General features: G+C 40.4%; 1 protein-coding gene across 3 annotated transcripts in view; it reads right to left on the minus strand.

Annotated features, from left to right (window-relative positions):
* Nucleotides 1-9,457: 9,457 nt before the first annotated feature.
* The window catches only part of LOC124279187, a 68,497-nt gene continuing 56,385 nt past the window's right edge, over nt 9,458-21,569 (minus strand). The window contains exons 2-8 of one of the 3 annotated variants that reach the window (XM_046714991.1): nt 21,522-21,563; nt 20,288-20,350; nt 18,068-18,274; nt 13,187-13,228; nt 12,481-12,543; nt 10,756-10,959; nt 9,458-9,940 (exon numbers count right to left, since the gene is read on the minus strand). In XM_046714991.1, the coding sequence (XP_046570947.1) occupies nt 9,657-9,940; nt 10,756-10,959; nt 12,481-12,543; nt 13,187-13,228; nt 18,068-18,274; nt 20,288-20,350; nt 21,522-21,563 (905 nt within the window). In that variant the 3' untranslated portion in view covers nt 9,458-9,656. The remainder of the gene's footprint in view (nt 9,941-10,755; nt 10,960-12,480; nt 12,544-13,186; nt 13,229-18,067; nt 18,275-20,287; nt 20,351-21,521; nt 21,564-21,569) is intronic. The other 2 variants (XM_046714990.1, XM_046714992.1) reach the window with 2 other exon arrangements.

Here is a 21,569-nt window from a genome sequence, read left to right on the forward strand (position 1 = left end):
CATGACCTAGAACGATGACGATCTGGTGACTTAGGTCATTCAATTTGACATTAACAATGTTGAGTTTCCTTCTCGAATCAGCTGTGATGCCACCCTGTAAGACTGCACACTCACCCGTTAACTCCATATTTATTCCACCATATAAATGGAGTATACAGCAAAACATATTATTATTTGCACCATACGGTAAGGTGTTTTCGGGTAATAATTGACTTGCCGTTGTATGTATTTGTGATAGATGCCACCAGTTGAGCAGGATACCTTCTCCCTTGTTCTAACACACGATGTCATAGCGTTATCACATTAGATAATGATTCATAAGGACCTGCAAATGATATCGTCGACATAGAATAATAGTATCCACCTTATAAGATGTTTCCAAAGATGAAATAATGTTTTTCTAGTTTATTTACATGCAAATAGAGAGTCCATAGATCGTTTTTGTTGCAGAGAAACTGTTAAATGACAACAAAAACAGAGATATTCGTCTCAGGGACATAAAAGCAGCACAAGGTAATGCATCTTTTAACTATGGTTTACAGCCTTACCTACACATTTAGTTACTACCCCTTAATACTTTGGGTTGGACGTGTGCTCGAGCCTGTATGGTTGTGGGAAAATTGGCCCTCGGGCCTGTGGAGTGGGATAGATTTCATAACTAGGAACTAGACATTTCTTGACACGTCAACTTTTGTAAATATTTATATTTTAGAATTATTCATTACATCCGTAATGGCTTGTTTTCAATTTATGGGTGAAATGTGAAAGATCTATGTTTTCGTGTGAACGACCAAGAATACTTTCAAAATGGGTCGTTAACCTACCTTTGGGACATGCAATTGAAGCTACAAATCTGTTTTTATTTGTTGTGATGCTAATATTGAAGGCTCTGTCCAGGAGGATAATGTTATGTAGGATCCGCAGTGGTCGTACAAGCAGCAATTGGTCTGACTCATGGTACACATATCGATGATCATAACACATCCTCGTTGTCAAAAGTAACCCGTACCTTCGTAATGTCTATATATAAAATTACATTACAGCCAAAAAAGCGTCTGAGGCGAGTGTAGATTGTGGTTCTCCAACTCCCCCAGAAGGAACAGATGTTGTCTACAGCTCAACAGGTCTTCATGCCATGGCCAACTACACATGCAATAAGGGTGTTCTTGACATCCACCCTGGTCAACAGATGATGAGCTTTTGTCAGAAAGATGGGAACTGGACCATGGTCAACGTGAAGTGCGTCAACAGTAAGGATGCAACCTAGTTTAATGTAAAAATGAAAACTTCTTGAACTGTTGAAATTGTACGGTCTATCCTCTTTGTGTATCGATTTCACTTGCTCATTCTCGTCCAATAATCACCATTGTAAATTTACGCTGTGACTATGTCTGGTATATGATATTAACATTTGTAATAATGATTACTACTACTACTACTACTACTACTACTACTACTACTACTACTACTACTACTACTGCTGCTGCTGCTGCTGCTGCTGCTGCTACTACTACTACTACTACTACCCTGCACTACTGTTGTTGCTACCTTTACTGTTACTAAAACAAATATTACTACAGCTACCACGATTACTGACTGACTCACTGACTGAGTTTGGTATTACGCCACTTTTAGCAATATTTCAGCAATATCACGGCGGGGGACACCAGAAATGGGCTTCACTCATTGTACCCATGTGGGAATTCGAACCCGGGTCTTCGGCGTGACGAGCCAACACTTTAACCACTAGACTACCCCACCGCCCCACCACGATTACTACTACTGCTACCACTACGACGACTACTACGCTTAATACTACTACCATGACTACCACTAATCCTAATAACATTTAGTTTATTGTTTGTTGTTTTCTCACCTTCACAGATTTCGAAAATAGAAATGTAACATACTACAACTACTTCTACTGCATTTTAGACCTGTGAAGATCCGGGTTAGAATTGGTCTCAGTAACCAATGCTTTTCGTAAAAGGCGACTAGCGGGATCGTGTGGTCAGGATCGTTGACTTGGTTGACAGATACCACCGGTTCCCAATTACGTAGATCGATGGTCATGTTGTTGATCACTGGATTGTCTGGTCCAGACTCGGTTATTTCGCCGCCATATAGCTGGAATATTGCTGAGTACGGTGTTAAACAACAAACCAATCAACCAACCAATTTCTACTAACTCTACTTCTATCATTTACTATTACTACTACTACACCTACTACTACTACACCTACCACCACTACACGATATGGCTGAAATATTGCCGATGTGACGTTAAATAATAACTCACTCACTCACTCACTACTACTACTATGGTGACTACTGCTACTACGATATCATCTATTGGAAAATAAGAAGAAGAGCAGGATACCTCCTAAAAGACCCGTAATGATTTGCATGTCTCAATTCACTGCTTCATCTTTTCTTGGCAGTCTCTGGCTGCTGGACGGCACCTGCTGAAAAAGCGGTATACACCGGTACACGATCAACAACCAGAACCGGCAAGGCCTGTCAGCGATGGGATGCTCAGACGCCACACGATCACATCAATAAGAAAGACGTGAGGTTCTCTATCTTAGGATTTGACACTCCCCAAACTGTCACAGGATCTGCTAACTACTGCCGTGACCCAGATGGCACAGGGTATTTATGGTGTTACACAACGGATCCCAATTCGCGTTGGGAAGTGTGTGATGTCCCAAAGTGTGAGATCCAGAATTGATTGGTTTACAAGTACAAAACTGACCCAGTTGCCTTCTGTCCTCGTCCAATCTCCCATTAAACAGTATTGTCTTTACTATGAGATGTGTCTATGTTGTGGGTTAGGAGGAATTCGTGATTTTGCAACATTAAAATCGGTCATTGTGAAACAAATAATAGTTCTTCTGTCCTTTTTAAATGTTTTTGTATCGGTTTCATTAATTTAGCCAAAGATGGTGAGTGTCGACCTGATTGTAGGTTCACGGATCTGACAGCAATACTCAATTTACATCACTGTGTCTTGAAAAAAATCACGTTTTGGTTACGTCTTATTACCTGTTCACATAGGTATGATGTTATGCTTGTGACAAAAAAATCAGAGTAATGGTTCATTATAGTTCTTGGTGCAATACATAGTTTAAAACAGACGAATGTGAAAAATAATCTTCGACAGTACTCTGACGTAACACGCAAACAATTGGCGTTCACACAGTGAGATGGAATCGGATACCAAGTTCAAAATCAGTACTGTTCATTACCTTTAGAAACATATTTTATAACTATCAAGTGTTATCAGTTCCATCGTTTTGCATGTCACTTTGCTGTGCACTCTTGAGAAATATGACCCGTGAAGGTCCGAGTTAGAATTGATCTTCAGTAACACATGCTTGTCGTAAGAGGCGACTAACGAGATCGGGTGGTCATACTCGCTGACTGGGTTGACACACGTCATCGGTTCCCAATTGAGTAGATCGATGATCATGCTGTTGATCCCTGGATTGTCTGGTCCAGACTCGAGTATTTACAGACGGCGCAATATAGCTGGAATATTGCTGAGTGTGGCGTAAAACTATACTCACTCACTCACGTTAGAAATATGATAACTACACATACTTACATGCAGAATCGTTGATCTGTTTCCAACACTATTAAGTTTTTAATACATCTTTGTTATCACTTGACTGTAAGTATTTTAATATAAGTCCAAAAACATCTACTGCGTGTTGTTTGTTGATGGCTTAACTTATGACAATTCAACAACAGAAAAGACAAGTGTGTCTACTTGCATATGTGTGTGAGTCTCCTAAAATTACCTCTGTAATAACGTAACGTGACGGGTGCATCTTTTCCGGGTCACACGCGACTGCGAACACATACATACACATAATTTCCGTGAGTGGCACTTAAGAAGTTGGGAAGTGCAATAATGACAAGTTCTTTTATTTGGCGAATTTGCAGTGTTTTGTAACAGATGCGCCTACGCTGTCGAGCTGAAATGGTACAATAACTGTACAAGAATCTGTATTGAAACGTCACACTCACGAAGGGTGTCAATAAAATATGTCATTATTGCTTAAATTGTGACTTCTAAATAAGTACCAACGACCTTTAACTGTGATCTGATTGTGTTGTAATGTTAGCCAATGGCAATACAAGTGATACATAAGTAACACTATGGATATGCAAGTAGTAGAGAAGTAGTGGGCAAGTGCGTGCACCATGAGGAGAAGAATACAAGAGAGTGTCTTTCTTAAAGGCCTACTTCTGTTACAGCGTACAGCGTGGTATTTGCACGACGACGGGTACATCATTTCCATGTTCGGCGAACACATACTTACACATCAGATCTGCCATAAACAAACAAACTGTAACCGTTGATGTACGAGTGTAGATATGCTATGATACTTATTCACCATCACGATGTTTAGAAATTGCTTAAATGATTTCTTTGAGTGTCACCTTAGAAGTTGGGACGTGCAATAATAATATGGTTAACAAGTTCTTGTATTTGGCGAGTGCGACGTTTTGATGCAGATTCATGTGCGTTGTCGAGCTGGAATGGTACAGTGACTGTACAAAAATCTGTACTGAAACGTTGCACTTAAATCACACCGACCTCTAACTGATCTAATTGTGTTGCAATGTTAGCCAATGACAATATAAGTGATAAATAACTATTACACAATGGATATACAAGTGGTAGGAAGCTGTGAGCAAGTCCGTGCGCCATGAGGAGGATACAAGAGAGGGCGGTTCTAATATACTACTTCACTCATGTACAAGTACTGATGTACGACGACTCATCGGTATCTCAATATGTGCCGTCAAGCAAATCATGTTCATGTTCCATGTCAGCGTTTTGCGGTTGCCAGTCAAATCTGCCTATAAAGATAAGGTGCACCAACTGAACCACACATCCTCTCTGATGAGATTCACTCCATGAATACTATTACATGAACAGAGTATGGTGATTGGCGGTCACGTTATAGATATACAACGGGGCTTCACGCCCAATCTCACACTGACTCGGATGACATGTGAGAAACTGCCATTTACCTGCCCCATAAACGCGTCACTCGTTTCTTGTTCCCTCCATCTTTCAGGGGTGCCGTCAAGCAAATCTTATACATATTCCATGTCAACGTTTTGTGATTGATAGCCAGGTCTGCCTATAAAGAAAAGGTACACCAAATGTAATCCTCCGTGATGAGATTCACTCAGTATTTTGATTGACAGTCACATTATAGACTGGGCTTCACGCCCAAGCCATCACTGACTTGGTAACAAACAGTAAGTGCAGTTAAATGCTCTGTCGACAACTTTGTGTGTAACCTTGCTGTTTGCTGGTGGATATGCCAACAACTCCAATGACTGACTGGTTCTGGTCAACTACGACAACTGAAAGACATCCTTGGACCAATTTCTGGCTTCATGGAATGAGACTGATAGGGGCACGGATAATAGCAGTGGTGAGTATGTGGCAGCCGTTAGTCACCCAACACACAACCTTCATACGTTGTTAGTATTGTTTCCGGGTTTGCGTTCCAGCTTGTCAACCATTGCTTTGTCCAGACCTGTTTTACAAATTGTATACATTTTTGCCGTAATTATTTACTACATAAAGACCCAGAACTATTTTAAATGGGTCCCCTTTGAACCAGTAAAATAGAACATAGACAAGTCTAAAGTATTAAATGATATATTGAACAAACAATATGCAAGCTGCAATGAATGACTATACATATATCTAGTACAATGCATTTGAATCACAAATCTAAAATATTGGGGTAATTCAGATTAGATCTCGAATCCCGAATTTGAAAAATATTCAGATTTGGGATTCGAATCCCAAATATGAAAAGAAAATTCAGATTCGGGATTCAAGCCCCGAAACCCGAATGTTAAAAAACTCAGATTTGAGGTTCAAATATCGAAAACTGTGGTTCGGTTGTTTATGTGCGTTTAAGTTACCCAGGTATACAACGAGCACCCAGTACATTCGATTGGGGATGAAATATAAGAGTTTAAATACCGAATGCCGAATGTCGAATCTGCAAAAATACCAAATATGAAAAAAATTCAGATTCGGTAATATCCCGAAACTTGAATGTTAAAAAACTCAGATTTGAGGTTCAAATATAGAAAGCTGTAGTTTGGTTGTTTATGTTTTTAGTTATCTAGCCAGGTATACAAGAAGCACCTAGTACATTAGAAGGCGGCTGGAATATAAGTGTTTAAATACCGAATGCCGAGTGTCGAATCTGCAAAAATACCGAATATGAAAAAGAATCAGATTCGGGATTTGAATGCCGAATGTGAACAAACAATTCAGATACCGAATGCCGAGTGTTGAATCTGCAAAAAATGCCAAATAGTTTACAAAATTCAGATTGGGGATTCGAATCCCGAATGTGAAAAAAAAATCAGATTCGGGATTCGAATCCCGTTTCTAAATTCATGTTGCTACCCCTTACCGGCAAGGGTGGAGGGATATCCTTATTTCAAGACAATGACATTCAATTTCACTCTCGTATGCCCAGCAGTTTACGATCCTGGAATTTAGCCAAAGGAGGAGGGGAGGGGGTGTTTCTGTATCGGTTCCTTTAATTGAGCTAAAGGTGGTGAGTGTTGAGCTGATCTAAATCTAAATCACTGTGTGGTCACATCACATTAACTACTGATGTAGGCATGATGGTATGCTTGTGACAGAAAGTTTGAGAATAATGCTTCGTGATGGTTACACAAAATATATTGGCGTTCACATAGCAAGATGGAATTCGCTACATCTAGGGTAGTCACAAAATAGACAATATATATTACTTTGACAGTATGAATCTTCAGTAGTCCCCATTCGTACAAATGCAACAGGAAACTAACAAACAGCACAAAAAATGGTTCGTGATAAATATACCATATTATTGGCTTTCACATAGTAAGCTGGAATTTTTAAATTTCAAAATCAATTCCCTTCATTTCCATCACATCAGTAACATTTATTTTCGTAACTATTTCAGACTTCATTGAGACTAATTGCAGAACGTATTTTTGTAGCTCTACTAGTAGTATAACGAAATTAGCAAGGTCGTGTATTTAAACACAAGGCTAGTTTAGTCAGGTTGGGGTATTCTGGAACCCGGGTTGGACTTTCGAAAGGATTTGTGTTGAACACCTTGTCGGCATTTCCAGATTTGACATATACTAGTAATAATAATTATTCATTTATATAGCTCCTAGTATCAATCTGACTAGTTGCTCACTGAACGCTGTAATCAGAATCTGATTATTACTACCCCGGATAACCCAAGCTGCTTGTTAGGCGCTAGAAGGTTATAGTCATATGACTTTTTCCACCTGGTTCCCAATTTCTGCCGGATGAACAAAGGCAATTCTGAACAAAGTCACTTGCCTAAGGTGAGACCACATGTATCACATGTGCTTCGTTGTGGGGCATGACTAAAGTCCTAGAAAATTCAAAGAGGCTGCTAATCACGGTCACCCATCCAAGGACTCTCCGTGCTCGGTGATGTTTAACGTCAACTGATTCGTGGCCTGAGCTCTAAGCACAGGACCACACCCCCACAAAGTAATATCAGTTACAAAAGTACTGATGTCCGGTGCAATTCGCCTTTTGACTTGCACTGGGTGTTTTCTTGTTATTTGGGGTAAACAACCATCAAGAACAGTAATTGTGGAAATGGGTTCAATGCACGCAAACATGTGATTAATCTAAGCTCCGTTCTCAGAGAGAATACTGTGAAAATGTGAATGTTCCGGCATAAGGGCAAGGATATCAGCCGCTATTACAGGTCATTGGCTCCCTCCCTCTGCAAGCATTCTGCGTTCTGCTGTTTATTTTGTTGACAGTTACATAGACAGATTCTTTAATACAAATGCATAAAATTGGTGATTTACAATGTGATTAAGTTGTCTGACAAAACATCCACTTGCACAGTTTGAGATCGATTCGGTTATTGGATGAAGAGATATTTACAAAAAAACGGGTCCACATGCATTTCATGCCAAACTATAGTCGTCAACAGACACAAGTACAACAAATATGTTAAGAATGACATGCAAAGATGAAGATGCATAGACTGGTGATTGTATTAGAATATGTACCCTGCTGCGAGGGTGAGTGAGTGAGTGATTTTAGTTTTTACACCGCACTCTGCAATATTCTCTGTCTGTAAATAATCGAGTCTGAACTACTGGTTTTTTGATAGCATTTCAGAGTTGCCTCATTTGGATGGCTTTAATTCGTTTTGATTTCCTGTTTTAGTGAATGTTCTTAGTGGAAAAGGTGTAGCCTAGCTTTACTAGAATGCCCTAGAACTGTGTAAGCTATAGGGGGTGGTTGTTGCCTTATGCCACTCACACACAGACTTTATCTCATAACTGGAGTTATACACATCTGCCTGCCGTCACCAAGCTGATACACGTTTGCCTGCCATCGTCAAGACCAGCCGTGCATGTCTTGTCTTCAATCCGTATATCTGCTCTCACTGTAAATGTCAAGGCTCTGGTGAGTTAAGATTTTGTATTTGGGACCTAATATGTTAGATTTGTGACTCAATTCTATTGTACTAGATATCTGTATTGTCATTGATTGTAGCTTACTCATCGTTTGCTCAATATATTACTGAATAGTGTAGGCTTGTCTGTGTTCTATTTTGCTGGTTCAAAGGGGACTCTTGAACCTTTTGTCATGGCACATTTATTAACCGTAACGCACACATTGTACTTAAAATAGATAATTGGTCAATACCATTATTTCTTGTATGTGTTCCTTGACATGAAGCGTGTGTCAAACTGTGCACCATCATGCGAGCCTTCTTTTTCTTTTTAATCCAGTAAGAGAGTATGTGAGAGAACTATTTATTAAAGTTATACAAAGTAGACAGTTATACACATATACATAAACTAACCTGCGTCAGCAGATAAGGGGCGATGGGGTAGCCTAGTGGTTAAAAATTTTACTCGTCACGCCGAAGGCCCGGGTTCGATTCCCCACATGGGTACAATTTGTGAAGCCCATTTCTGGTGTCCCCCGCCGTGATATTGCTGGAATATTGCTTAAAAACGGCATAAAACCATACTCATTCAGTCAGTCAGCAGTTATTGAGATGTGGCTAAAACTTGATACTTTTCAAGACACAGGGATTTAGACTTAGTCTTCTTGTCCAAAGCCTGAACTTACAGACCCATGAAGATCTGGGTTGGAATTGGTCCTGAGTAACCCATGCTTGAAGGAAGAGGCGACTAACGGAATCGGGTAATCAGGTTCGCTTATGTGGTTGACACATATAGTCAACGTATCTCATCGATGTTCATGCTGTTGATCACTGGATTGATTGGTACAGAATCGATTATCTACAGACAGCCGCCATTAAGCTGGTGTAAAACTAAACTCACTCACTCATGTGAACCTACAATCAGGTTGACACCCACCATCTTTAGTGTATGGAACCAAATGCAAAAAATCTTCAAAAAGAACAGAATAACCATAGTTTGTTTCACGCTAACCGATTTTAATGTTGCAAAATCACGAATTCCTCCCAACCCACAACATAGAAAGATCTAACAGTAGTAAAGATAACACTGTTTGGTGGAAGAGTGGACGAGGACAGAAGGTACTGGGTCAGTTTCATATTGTAACCCAGTCAATTCTAGGGGTTACACTTTGGGACATCACACTTTTCCCAGCGTGAATTTCGGTTCGTGGTGTAACACCACAAAAAACCGGCATAAGATGGGTCTCGGCAGTAGTTAGCAGATCCTGTGACAGTTTGGGGAGTGTCAAATCCTGGGATGGAAAACTTCATATTTACATTATTGACGTGGGTGTGTGGCGTCTGAGCATCCCATCGCTGACAAGCCTTGCCCGTGATGGTTGTTGATCGAGTTCCGGTGTAAAACGCTACCCCAGCAGGTGCCGTCCAGCAAACAGATACTGTCAAGGAAAACAAATCAGTAAATAGGCTCATGCCAATCATCACAGGTCTTTCAGAGGTATCCTAGTCTTCTTCTTATTTTCCAGTTGTAGCAGCAGTAGTCGTCGTCGTCCTCGTAGTAGTAGTAGTAGTAGTTTTTGTAGTAGTAGTAGTAGTAGTAGTAGTAGTAGTGATAGTGTTAGTAGTAGTAGTAGTAGTAGTAGTAGTAGTAGTAGTAGTAGTAGTAGTAGTAGTAGTGGTAGTAGAAGTTGTAGTCGCAGTAGTCGTACTAGTAGTGGTTGTAGTATCGGTTGTAGTAGCGGTAATAGTAGATATGAGTAGTGTTAATAGGAGTAGGTGTAGTAGTAATAGTAGTGATAGTAATAGTTGTAGTCAGTCAGACAGACAGACAGACATATTTATTCCGTAATGTGGGCCTAAGATACAATATTTTACAATGTAGTAGTTGTTGTTTTTGTTGTTGTAGCAGCAGCATTGGTCTCACAAATCTTAATATTTATAGTAACAGGTTCAATTTGCAAGTTTGATTATTTTTTACGAGACCTGCAGGGTAAAATTGACATATCAAAGGAAATAGTTGATACTTATAATTTCAACAGAAGTTCAAGAAGTTTTAATTTTGATTTTGAACTAGGCTGAGTTTTACGCCGCTTTTAGCAATATTCCAGCAATATCACGGCGGGGGACACCAGAAATTGGCTTAACACATTGTGCCCATGTGGGGAATCGAACCCGGGTCCTCGGCGTGACGAGCCAAAGCTTTAACCACTAGGCTACCCCACCGCCCCGATTTTGAACTAGGTTGCATCCTTACTGTTGGGACATTTCATGTTGATGGTCCAATGCCCATCTTTCTGACAAAAGCTCTTCATCTGTTGACCCGGATGGGTGTTAAGGAAACCCTTCTTGCATCTGTAGTTGGCAATGGCGTAAAGACCTGTTGAACTGTAGTCAACGTCTGTGCCTTCTGGAGGAGTTGGAGAACCACAATCTACATTCAGCTCCGACGTCAGGTTGGCTGTAAAGTTAACATACACAAAGACATTACGAACGCACGGGTTGCTTTTGACAACGAGGATCTGTTATGATTATTGATATAAATGTGTGAGACGGATTGCTGATGATGTAACTACTAGTAGTTCTACCTAACCTTAACCTTCTGGACAGAGTCTTCAATATTAACATCTAACCAAATAATATAAGTTGGTCACTGGTCTCGACGGGAACATGGGCTGATGTACCCACGATGTTGGTTCATGTTCCGAATGAGCCAGAAACCACTTATTTGGTCACACACATCATAAGAATCGACAGTCAGGTGACTGCAGTCGGTTATATTTGCCTGAGTGTGCAGGTCGGCTGAGATCAAGAGCGCCCTCTGCAACATCCGGTATTTTTCCAATTCAGTTCAGTGAGGCGATATACGTACGATCAACAAACTATGATGATGGAGTAAAATATGTTGGAGAAACCTATGGTATATTTAGCCCCTATATTGCCATTTGCATTGATATGATAATTGTATTCCTTGTATGATTATTCGACCCGTCCATAGATTGATTGTAGCTAATGTACGCAACAGTCTCCATGAACGGTAATGCTAACCCACAGTGTCCACGTGCTGTTGGCGAGTGTTTTATCCCCAAAGGAGGAAAGAACTCTACCATGTCCCAACAGAAGTCTAGAACTCAATCCGATGGGGCATGTTTCGGCCATTATCGGTCGCAGAGTGCGTGAGTGACTTAGAATTTAACGTCACATCGGCAATTATTGCAGCCATGTCGTGACGAGGACTTGAATAAGAAATAAAGCCGTAATACATAAAGTCAGATTATAAACACCTGTCAACAAACGACAGTAAAATAACTAGAGGATCACAGATACAGATATAAAACTTGCATGAAAACGAAAAACATTTAAATATAGCAGACAAAGCAATATAAAAAGCAGGCTATATATTGCCAACAACTGAAGGTAGATGACAATACTAGGGACCATGGGAAATTATATCGGTCGCAGAGATTCTCCAGTACAAAATCTTGATGTACTGGAACAAGCTATCCATCAAGAATGGAACCCAAATTACCCCCCAATGTGAAGAAGGGAAGGGGGTGTTTTTGCAGCAGGCAGAAGTTACACCAGGTATTGTGCTCGGCATTGATACTTATGTGATTTGTTGAGGATTGTCTGCCAGAATATTATAAATTTATCTTTCGCCACGTTTGCTCCTATGAATATATTACATGGTTTCTTTACCTTTCGCTTTAAGATATGCCATTTGAAAAGTCTTGAAGAGTTCGTGTGTCCAGATAGTAAGTTCAACTGAGGTTAACCCTGACCTCGCGGGATGTAAGAGTTCAAGAGGCCAGCAGTAACTAACTAAATGATTGATTGATTGATTGATTTTGTGCCAATATCCAATATCCTGATCACCTGCTCTAAGGCGCTCTGTCTTTCCCTCGATCATTGGATGTCAGTCTCAAACGGCACAATTTATTATCAATCTCAACTCCCAGGGCATCATACAAAGATGCATTACCTAGAGCCGTCTCTATGTCCCTGATACGAATATCTTTGTTTTTCTTGTCATTCAACAGCTTGTCTGCAAAAAGAAAATGAACACAAATCTATGGACTCTGGAATTTATTTATAAATAAACTAGGAAAAATGCATCCTTTTAATCTTTGGAAGTTCAGACCGTTCTTCGATTCTGACTATATCAGTGCATGTTTCTATGAATCACTTTCAAATTTGATAAAACAATGATAGTATATACACACACAAAGGAGAATGTACCATGCACTACCGGTGGCATCCGTTATGAACATATTCAATTGCAAGTCAATCATTCACCTAAAAACCCCTTACCGTGTGGTGCAAATCGCAATATGGAATTGGAACGTGAGCGTAACAGTGCTACTGGGAGGGATCACAACTGACTTGAGAACAAAACTCATCATTGTTAGTGGCAACCTGAACGAGCAACGCCACCGGCTGGGACGACATCGTTGAAGGTCATGTTCTAAACTGCAATTGCAGGAACAGCAGAGTAATGGCTTCTTAAAATAATCCGTGCGTAGTCGGTATTGTTTAACTGCCAGACTGATGCCATTCGACCTTAAAGTCCATTGGGATGAAATGACCAGGGGACGGACCTTCCATTCTATCCACTATACCACAGTGCCGAGGTATGAAGTATGAGCAAATCACATACTGCTATTTGAGGAATGTTTGCAAGTACTTACCGACTTTGTTCTCGAGGTCATTAACACGCTTGTCTTTGCTTTCTGAAAATAGATACGCGATGTGGTAATGCAAGAAACTCCTGACAATTACGAGTACTTCCCCCGGGAATTCAGGATTATGATCGGTTTCACATGACATAAGCTTGCAATAAAGAGAAGCAACTTAACAGCAACGGTTAAGCCTCTTCTCAGATAAAAATAATCAGAAATCGGGATTAGATGCACAAGATCCCATGGAAAGCGTGAACAAAAAACACGTATATGAGCTCACATATAAACATAAATATACCCTAAAAAACTAGACGTGAAGTCGGTTTTCAGATGTATACTTTATGTATAATCTAAATAACCATCATGTCAAAGTAACTGTTCAAATTTGACACAAGTCTTTGTCACTGACAAAGATAATAGCATGGCAGACATAAGACAATCGAATTTGAAGGCAAAGGTTATCTTGTTTAACCCCCATGAGAGTCCAGATATGCCTGGGATCGTCGATTACGAATTGTGGCCTGGGGAATATTTACCCACTCTTCCTGCAGTGCTTGAGCCTACAATTGGAGGCTGTGTTGGTGTTGCCGAGTTGATCGCATATGTTGATCAAAGTTCCTCAAAGAGCCCGTTGTAACTCTTGCCGTGTTAGGTCGGGCGTTGTCATGCTGGAAATTGATGTTTGATTGATGCACAATGAAAACGGCGTGTGGCCAACGACTTTCATTTGTGGAACCTTATGCCGTCATATTGCCCTGAATGTGTACCAAGTCTGGTCCTCTGGCATGGGAGATAGTGACCCACACCATAACACTCCCACAATAAAAAAATGTACACTTCCTGCATGCAGTTTCGAGCATGGCTCTCATCATAACGCTCATGCCATAATAACCAAAAATTGAGGTCTTAAGCTAGTTGACCAAACCTACGAATGTCCATTAGAGTTTTGGGCTCACGATTGCCCACAGTTTGCTGTATGGTTGATTTAAGTCCTTTCAGAGCAATCTTGACCTTGATTGGATCGGGAATGTCTTACCATGCTGCGATGGACTGGAATCTATCCATATAGACTTGAACCCTCTCTGACTCCATTTGGGCTACAGAGTACAGAGCAGTATCAAAGGTTGCAGGTCCAAACGTTTCTCTCAGACACTCCAACTGGTCTTCTATTGGTGTGTCCACTGGAAGAGCTTGTGAGTTGAAGAACATTTTGGCTTTGCCTTCCAAGAACATAGGCAGGTATTATCTTTGTTGTTCTTCATTAAGTTTGTGTAGCTGGAAAGCATGTTTCAGGCGGTCAATAAACAGGTTGACGTTGTCCTCACCATCAAATATGTCAACTCCCAGGCGTGTGATCTCAATGGCCATTGTGGGTGAAACTTGTGGAACAGCTGGCGGGGGAGTTGTGGGTCTGATGATTGCCGTTGGCTCTCTGCGTGGAGGTTGTGGAACAGCTGGTGGGGGAGTACTGGGCCTGACTTGACCTTGTTCTATTTGGGAGCTTCTCCGGAGTCCGTAGGCATTGAAGGCTGGCGTTGTTCCTTTCTGTTTTGGCATGTGAGAGGTTTTAGGGAAACCCTTTTCCAACCATTTGTTACCCGGCTTGTTATGGGATAACAAGTTTCAAATCTTAAAATAGAATGTAGAATTCCTTAAGTCAATGATCAGTCAGTGAGATGTTTCAACATTTATTGTGAGGTCAAGTGTGCCGATCGGAAATCACTGACCTCTTTTTGTAGCCGAAAACATCACTGATCAATGTTGGAATTCTTTGCGATTGGCCAAAACATATAATACGGTAATTACGATTTTGGTTGGTTGACATAGATCAAACAGTTTTGGACAAGCAGTTACTGATTGGAGGGTTAGTCACGTGACCGTGACAGCATAATTGCATCAGCTTAATTACGGGTTGTTTTACAACCCTTGACTGGATTAGTTTTTATAGGTGACGTCACATGACCGTGTCACAATTGTAATTGGCGTCAATTAGATCAAATTTATTGCAGTTTGTTTATACAGTTGTGGCCTGGACGTCGGCACTGTGGTCATTACGAAATTTACAAGTACAATAAACAACGGATTGAGTTTTAAGTTGACACTTTCAATGGTATATGGCTTATGTTAATTATCTTTGCGAAGTGCTATACATCAACTGCGGCCATGTCATGAAGTGAAGTTTCAATATTACAACTCTTCAAAATGAAAGTGAAATTTGTGGCAAATATAATACAAAATACATACATACAGAAAAATATACAAATATGAAGAATGTAATGATAAACTGTGCACTGTCACTCCTGTCTGCAGTCGGCCGATGGCGTTGATGCGTTGGGCTTCTATCAGTTGTGGCATTTTTTCACTTTCACTTCTTGTACTGTTGTGATGACAGACAATTTAAGTGAAAACACATCGTTTTCATAGCCCAATAATTGATGTTGCACCTTAATTTTATGTCAGTGTGTTTGGTCGCCACGCTTCCACATGCGTTTTGTGTTTCCCCAACATTGTATTATACATATGGGTATGTATATCGCGGTATAGTCCACCCATCTACATGCGTGCTCAAACCGCTTTGTTTTCCCTCGATCATTGGATGTCAATCTCAACGGCACGTCCTATTATCAATCTCAACTCCATGGGGATTATTTAAGCAGCTAGGCGCGCCACGTTATACACCTTCCCCATCCTATTGTTATAGAGTAAACCATTTAGGTGATAAACATCATGTGTTGGCCATTTTTCCGGGTGTTAATGAGTATTGGAAGCGTCAGCTGGAGGTTTCAAATGAAATATTCCCGTGCTTCAAATACTCAATAACACCCGGAAATTGGCCAACACATGATGTTTATCGACATTGTAAACACAAAAGTAAACCAAATGGTCAACACACGTTTTTCTGTCTGCACTCATTGACATCGAGTACGGGTAGAGCAGTGAAATATGATCAGCTGGCCGTTTCCCATGGTAGCATCTGGAACTGCTCATTTGTGACGTCATTCGGACTTTACATCACGATATGATTTTAATAACGTCATCACAGCTGACGACGTAACAAAACAATGGTGTGAGAGATGTTTGTAAGTATTAATACGCAGCGAATTTCCGGGAATCGAATACCATTTCATCAGGTTTTTCAACCAATCAGATTAAAGAACGCAGTGACTTTTGGTTTACATTTGGTATTTATGATAAGAGGGCTACACCAAATGATTGCTGAATACATTAAACAGACAAAGGGATAGAATTTCAGTGCATTTTGGATATATATTGAAGCAATTATGTTGTTTGAAGATATGAAGTTTTACAGAAACTTTTTGAAATGATTTACTCTCTGACACTTACGAGGATGTATTGTACTAAACGTATCCATGCGCTCGTGCGAACAACGTCTCATACAGATACAGAGGACAGTGTGTAAAGTATACACAAACAAGCTCAGACGTGTAGCCTACACCGACATTACTGAGGACAATATTCTTACGAAATATGTTTCGAGAAAATATATTTCAAAACCGTTTCTTATCTGCTGTGGTTTAACACTGGTCTAACACACAATAGCTGCAATGATACCAAGTACCCATTTCAAACAATGTTACCTAGGCCCCGTTTCACAAAGCTATGGTAGCGCTACGACTATCGTAAGACTGTGATACAGTTTAGGAGGTAGGAACGCTACGAAGAAAGTTACGAGATCTTAGGCTTACGAGGGTTTGTTAAGATTACCTACTCCTCGGTTATCCATATCTGCCAATGGTCGTGGTTTCGAATCCCAATTCGCCATGATTAAGTTTTTATATTTGTGGGCACCATACGCATGCACCAAAGTGGTAAGTATGTGAGACCTGTATCACTTTAGTGAACTCACCTTTCCCGCTATATCTGGAATACTGTTTTAAGTGGCCTTAAAGCCAAATTCATCCACTCACTGTGTTGGGTGTTATTTATTGTAAATGAAAGTAATCTTGATAAATATGAGATCTTGTTTCACTCAACGTAGCAATAAGAGGTTACATCACATCAAACTTAGTCTCTCATACAGACGCTGAATCTATTATTATCCAAGAAAACCCATGCAAGTCTTGAATATTTGGCAAGTCTAGATCTCCACAGTTTCTGAAAATGAAGAAAGTCTAAGGACTCCTTTTCATATTTTTTTTTTATAAACTGTTTTGTTTGTTTTGTTTTTTTGTTTTTTGTTTGTAAAATATGTTTATTTCAGAGACTAGTTGTTAGTCTTCATGAAACTTTGACTGGATTAATGTGTTACACTTCACCACCACGATCCATAGGGACTTTAAAGAGGCATGTTATTATCATTATCACACACGTCAATATGACATATCGAACTTAGTGATTGCCTTATTTAAGGAAACTGGGCAGAGGAGAATCATGTCTTATATATACAACCCATCAAAAGTTTAGACTTGAAGCACTCACTGTATGTTATCTATATACATATGGTTACATCGAAGATGAATTTCTCCACTAACTTGGAGAAACCAACTGCAAACCTTATGGAGATGAACTGCACGAGGATCATGTATCAAATTGCTGAAAAGCATGTACAAATATCGTAAATGTGAACTGATGCGTTTTGGTGTAAAGTTTTGTTAAGAATTCACCAATTTGCACTGAGTTTCATCATATATTAAACTCATGACAATGACCTTTTCAACGTTACGAATTTGTTTTCCAATACATCAGTTCATGTGTTAACAGTACCTTTAAAAAGTATGGGATATTTTGCAAAATTTAGTTCAGAACAGTTGAGTGAAGTAAGTGGCTACATTTACACTAGTGAGTCTAAATTTGTGATGAGTGGTATATATAATTTTAACAGAAGCTCAGAAATTTCTATTTTGACATTGAACCAGGTTGCATCCTTACTGTCGGCACACTTCACGCTGACCATGCTCCACTGTCCATCATTCTGACAAAAGCTGATCATCTGTTTACCAGGGAGGATGTTGAAGAAACCCTCCTTGCATTTGTAGCTGGCCATGGCATTAAGACCTGTTGAAGTGAAGACAACGTCTGCGCCATCTGCAGGAGGTGGAGGACCACAATCTACAGTCGACTCCAATACCAGGTTGGCTGTAATGTGAACATACATAAATACACTAAGAAGGTACAGTCTGTATTTGACAACAAGGATCTGTTATGATGATCGATTGGAGAGCAACGTGAGACCGGTTGCTGTTGATATTCAATTTTACATCACTTTAACTTCCTGTTTTCAATAAAAACAGCACACAAAATTCAAAAATATCTTAAAATGCTTCAAATGCACATTCAAAAGGTAGAATACAAGCCAATGTATCTCAGGTATTGTGATATTCATGAACTGGCCACTCACACAAGAGGATAGAGGATAGTCCATGGAAACATGCAATATATAGAGGATACTAACCGATCTTCCGTGTAATACCATTTTTATTAAACGAGTTGATGATTTTTTATCAAACGAGCGAAAGCAAGTTTGATACTAAATCTTTCACGAATATAACAAAATGGTATTCCACGGAACCAAGTTTAGTAATCTGTTTATTGCTCTCCAATATATATTGATAGAAACTGCCTACGGTGTGATGACTCTCAGTTTTCCGCGAGTCAAGCAAGGTATAATACCATTATGACAGAGGTATTAAAATTGTAACTGTAAACCACTATGACGTCATACGTCTAGCGGTATTACACTAGCGTAATATTGCCGTAAAAATATTACACTGCAGTATTTTCCACGGGCGAGTAATAAATCCCCGGATCCATGTCTCGTAGCATCTAATATCGACAAACGATTCCAAACGTCTCTAGCTCAGAACATGAACATCTTTGTTTTGACGTTCAAGTTTACTTTGTCTTCGGATGCTCAATACCCGTGAAGGTCCGGGTTAGCATATTGATCTTCAGCAATCACCATGATGTCTTCACTAGCATCAACACACATATACACATACCTGTTTTATATCGGAATGTATTTGGGTCTTTTAATAATCATTAGGACTCGTGAAGATCCGGGTTAGAATATTGATCTTCAGTAACCCGTGCTTGTCGTAAGTGGCGACTAACGGGATCGTGTGGTAAGGCTCGCTGACTTGGTTGAACATGTGATCGGTTCCCAATTGCTGTTGATCACTGGATTGTCTGGTCCAGACTCTATTATTTACATATCTGTGGAATATTGATGAGTGCGGCGTAAAAGTTAACTCACACACCCACTCACTCGATTGCTCAACATGGCCTCTGTCCTCTCACACACATACCAGACACCACAAGGACGAAAGTATCCACAGGTGAGAGCAGGTGTGTCTGCCTGTGCCACGTGTGTGTGCATATGTCTGTGTGTCACGGGCGTGTCGGAATGTGGAGCGAGTATGGGTTTACGCCGCTTTTAGCAATATTCCAGTAATATAACGGCCGGGGATATCTGAAATGGGCTTCACACATTATACCCATGTGGAGAATCGAGCCTGAGTCACACCACTAGTCTACCCAACGCCCCCTGAATGTGTATACAAGCACCCATGTATTGAAAGCAAACATTTCCAGATGTTAGAGCTGACCAAAACTGAGTGGGTCTGTTAACAAATATCTATGATCCTTGCGATAAACATCACTACAAAGTAGGGGCGGTGTGGTAGCCTAGTGGTTAAAGCGTTCGCTAGTCACGCTGAAGTCTCGGGTTCGATTCACCACATGGGTACAATGTGTGAAGCCCATTTCTGGTGTCTGTGATATTGCTGAAATTTGCTGACGACAATGCTAAACCACCTCGTGCACGTCAGCGGTTTCTTATGTCCAAAGGCAGAAGCAACTTCACCTTTGGGGTTAGTTTGTCAAGATAGTACGTTTAACTGAGGTTTGCATGATTTCCTCTGATATAGTTTCTAACGTGTTTATATGGCGTTGCGTTACTTCTTTCCTTGTGTATATTTTTGTTCTAGTTTAGTCAATATGACTTTGCTCCATGTTTCTACCGGGCCTCAACCCAACCACACGGGCTGGAAACACAACCCACCCTGATTCCGCGGGATGTACGTGTTTAATAGACTAATAGTAATAAGATATATAGGCAAGAATGTAAACCACTTTTTAAAGATGAATTACCTAAGGCTGCCTCCATGGCCCTGTGACGAATATCTTTGCTTCTGTGGTCATCTAACAGCTTCTCTGCAACATAAAAAGATCTATGGACTCAATTATGCTCCTAAAGCACAGACCACCTCCGTGGTGTAGTGGTTAGAGCGTCCGCCCGGAGAGCGAAAGGTCGCGGGTTCGATCCCCGACCGCGTCATACCAAAAAAGACGTTAAAATATGGTACTTGTTGGTCCCTGCCTGGCGCTCGGCATTAATGGGAACAACAAGGACAGGTCGGCTCGGAGCCAGTATAATGTGTCTGAGTGGGGTATTCATGCTTCACTGCGGCATGGTATCTTAGTGGGCTAGCACCATAAAACCAGCTTAAGTCTTGGCTAGTACAAGCAGCCGCATGCACGTCGTCATATGAGCGAAATATTCTCAAGCACGACGTTAAACCCAATTTCACCTCACCTAACCTAAAACACAGTATAAAGATATATTCCGGATTTATGGCAGCATAAATACGGAAGTTTCATAAATAGAATAGGCATAATGCATTAATTAATCTTTGGATCCCATTCTTCGGTTCTTTTACATGTCTTCATGAATCACCATCAAATAACAGTATGATATCATGTATTCACATACAGGAGAATGTACCATGTACCCTACCGGTGGCATCTGTTATGCATGTGAATTATAAAAGTAAAAACACCTTACTGTATGGTGCAAATCTCAATATGGAATTAGAGGGTGAGAGTAGTGGTATGGGCTGGCATTACAACTGATTCGAGATACTACGTTGTTAACGGCAAACTGAAGGACGTCGACGCCGTTCAAGATCAAGTGGTAAACTTTGTGCAAGGAAGGTAACAGTATCAGTGTATGAAATAAGCAAAAACTCCTGTCAGATATCAGGGCTGGTAACTTCAAAATGTTACCAGCCCAAAATGGATTTAACCAAACCAAATATGGTGAATTTACTCAGACTTCTGGAACATCTAAACATTTTACCAGACCATCGGGCTGGCTAGCTGTAAATTTAGACCGTCCGTCAGAAATCTAGACCGTCTCGGACCGTCGGACGGGCCTTATTTTATACACTGTCAGTATAATAATGACACCTTGTGATATCGCCTACAACGTCGATATTGCTTTAGTGCCAGCCTACTGAGATGCCATTCCACCATGACGTCCATTGGGATTTAACGGTGAGGGGACGAACATAATGTTATTTGAGAAAAGTGTACAAGTACTTACCAACTTTGTTCTCGAGTTCATTAACGCGGTTGTCTGTGTTTTCTGAAA

The sequence above is a fragment of the Haliotis rubra genome, unplaced genomic scaffold, assembly GCF_003918875.1.
Source record: "Haliotis rubra isolate DU_JTF1 unplaced genomic scaffold, ASM391887v1 Scf248, whole genome shotgun sequence".
Taxonomy (NCBI): domain Eukaryota; kingdom Metazoa; phylum Mollusca; class Gastropoda; order Lepetellida; family Haliotidae; genus Haliotis; species Haliotis rubra.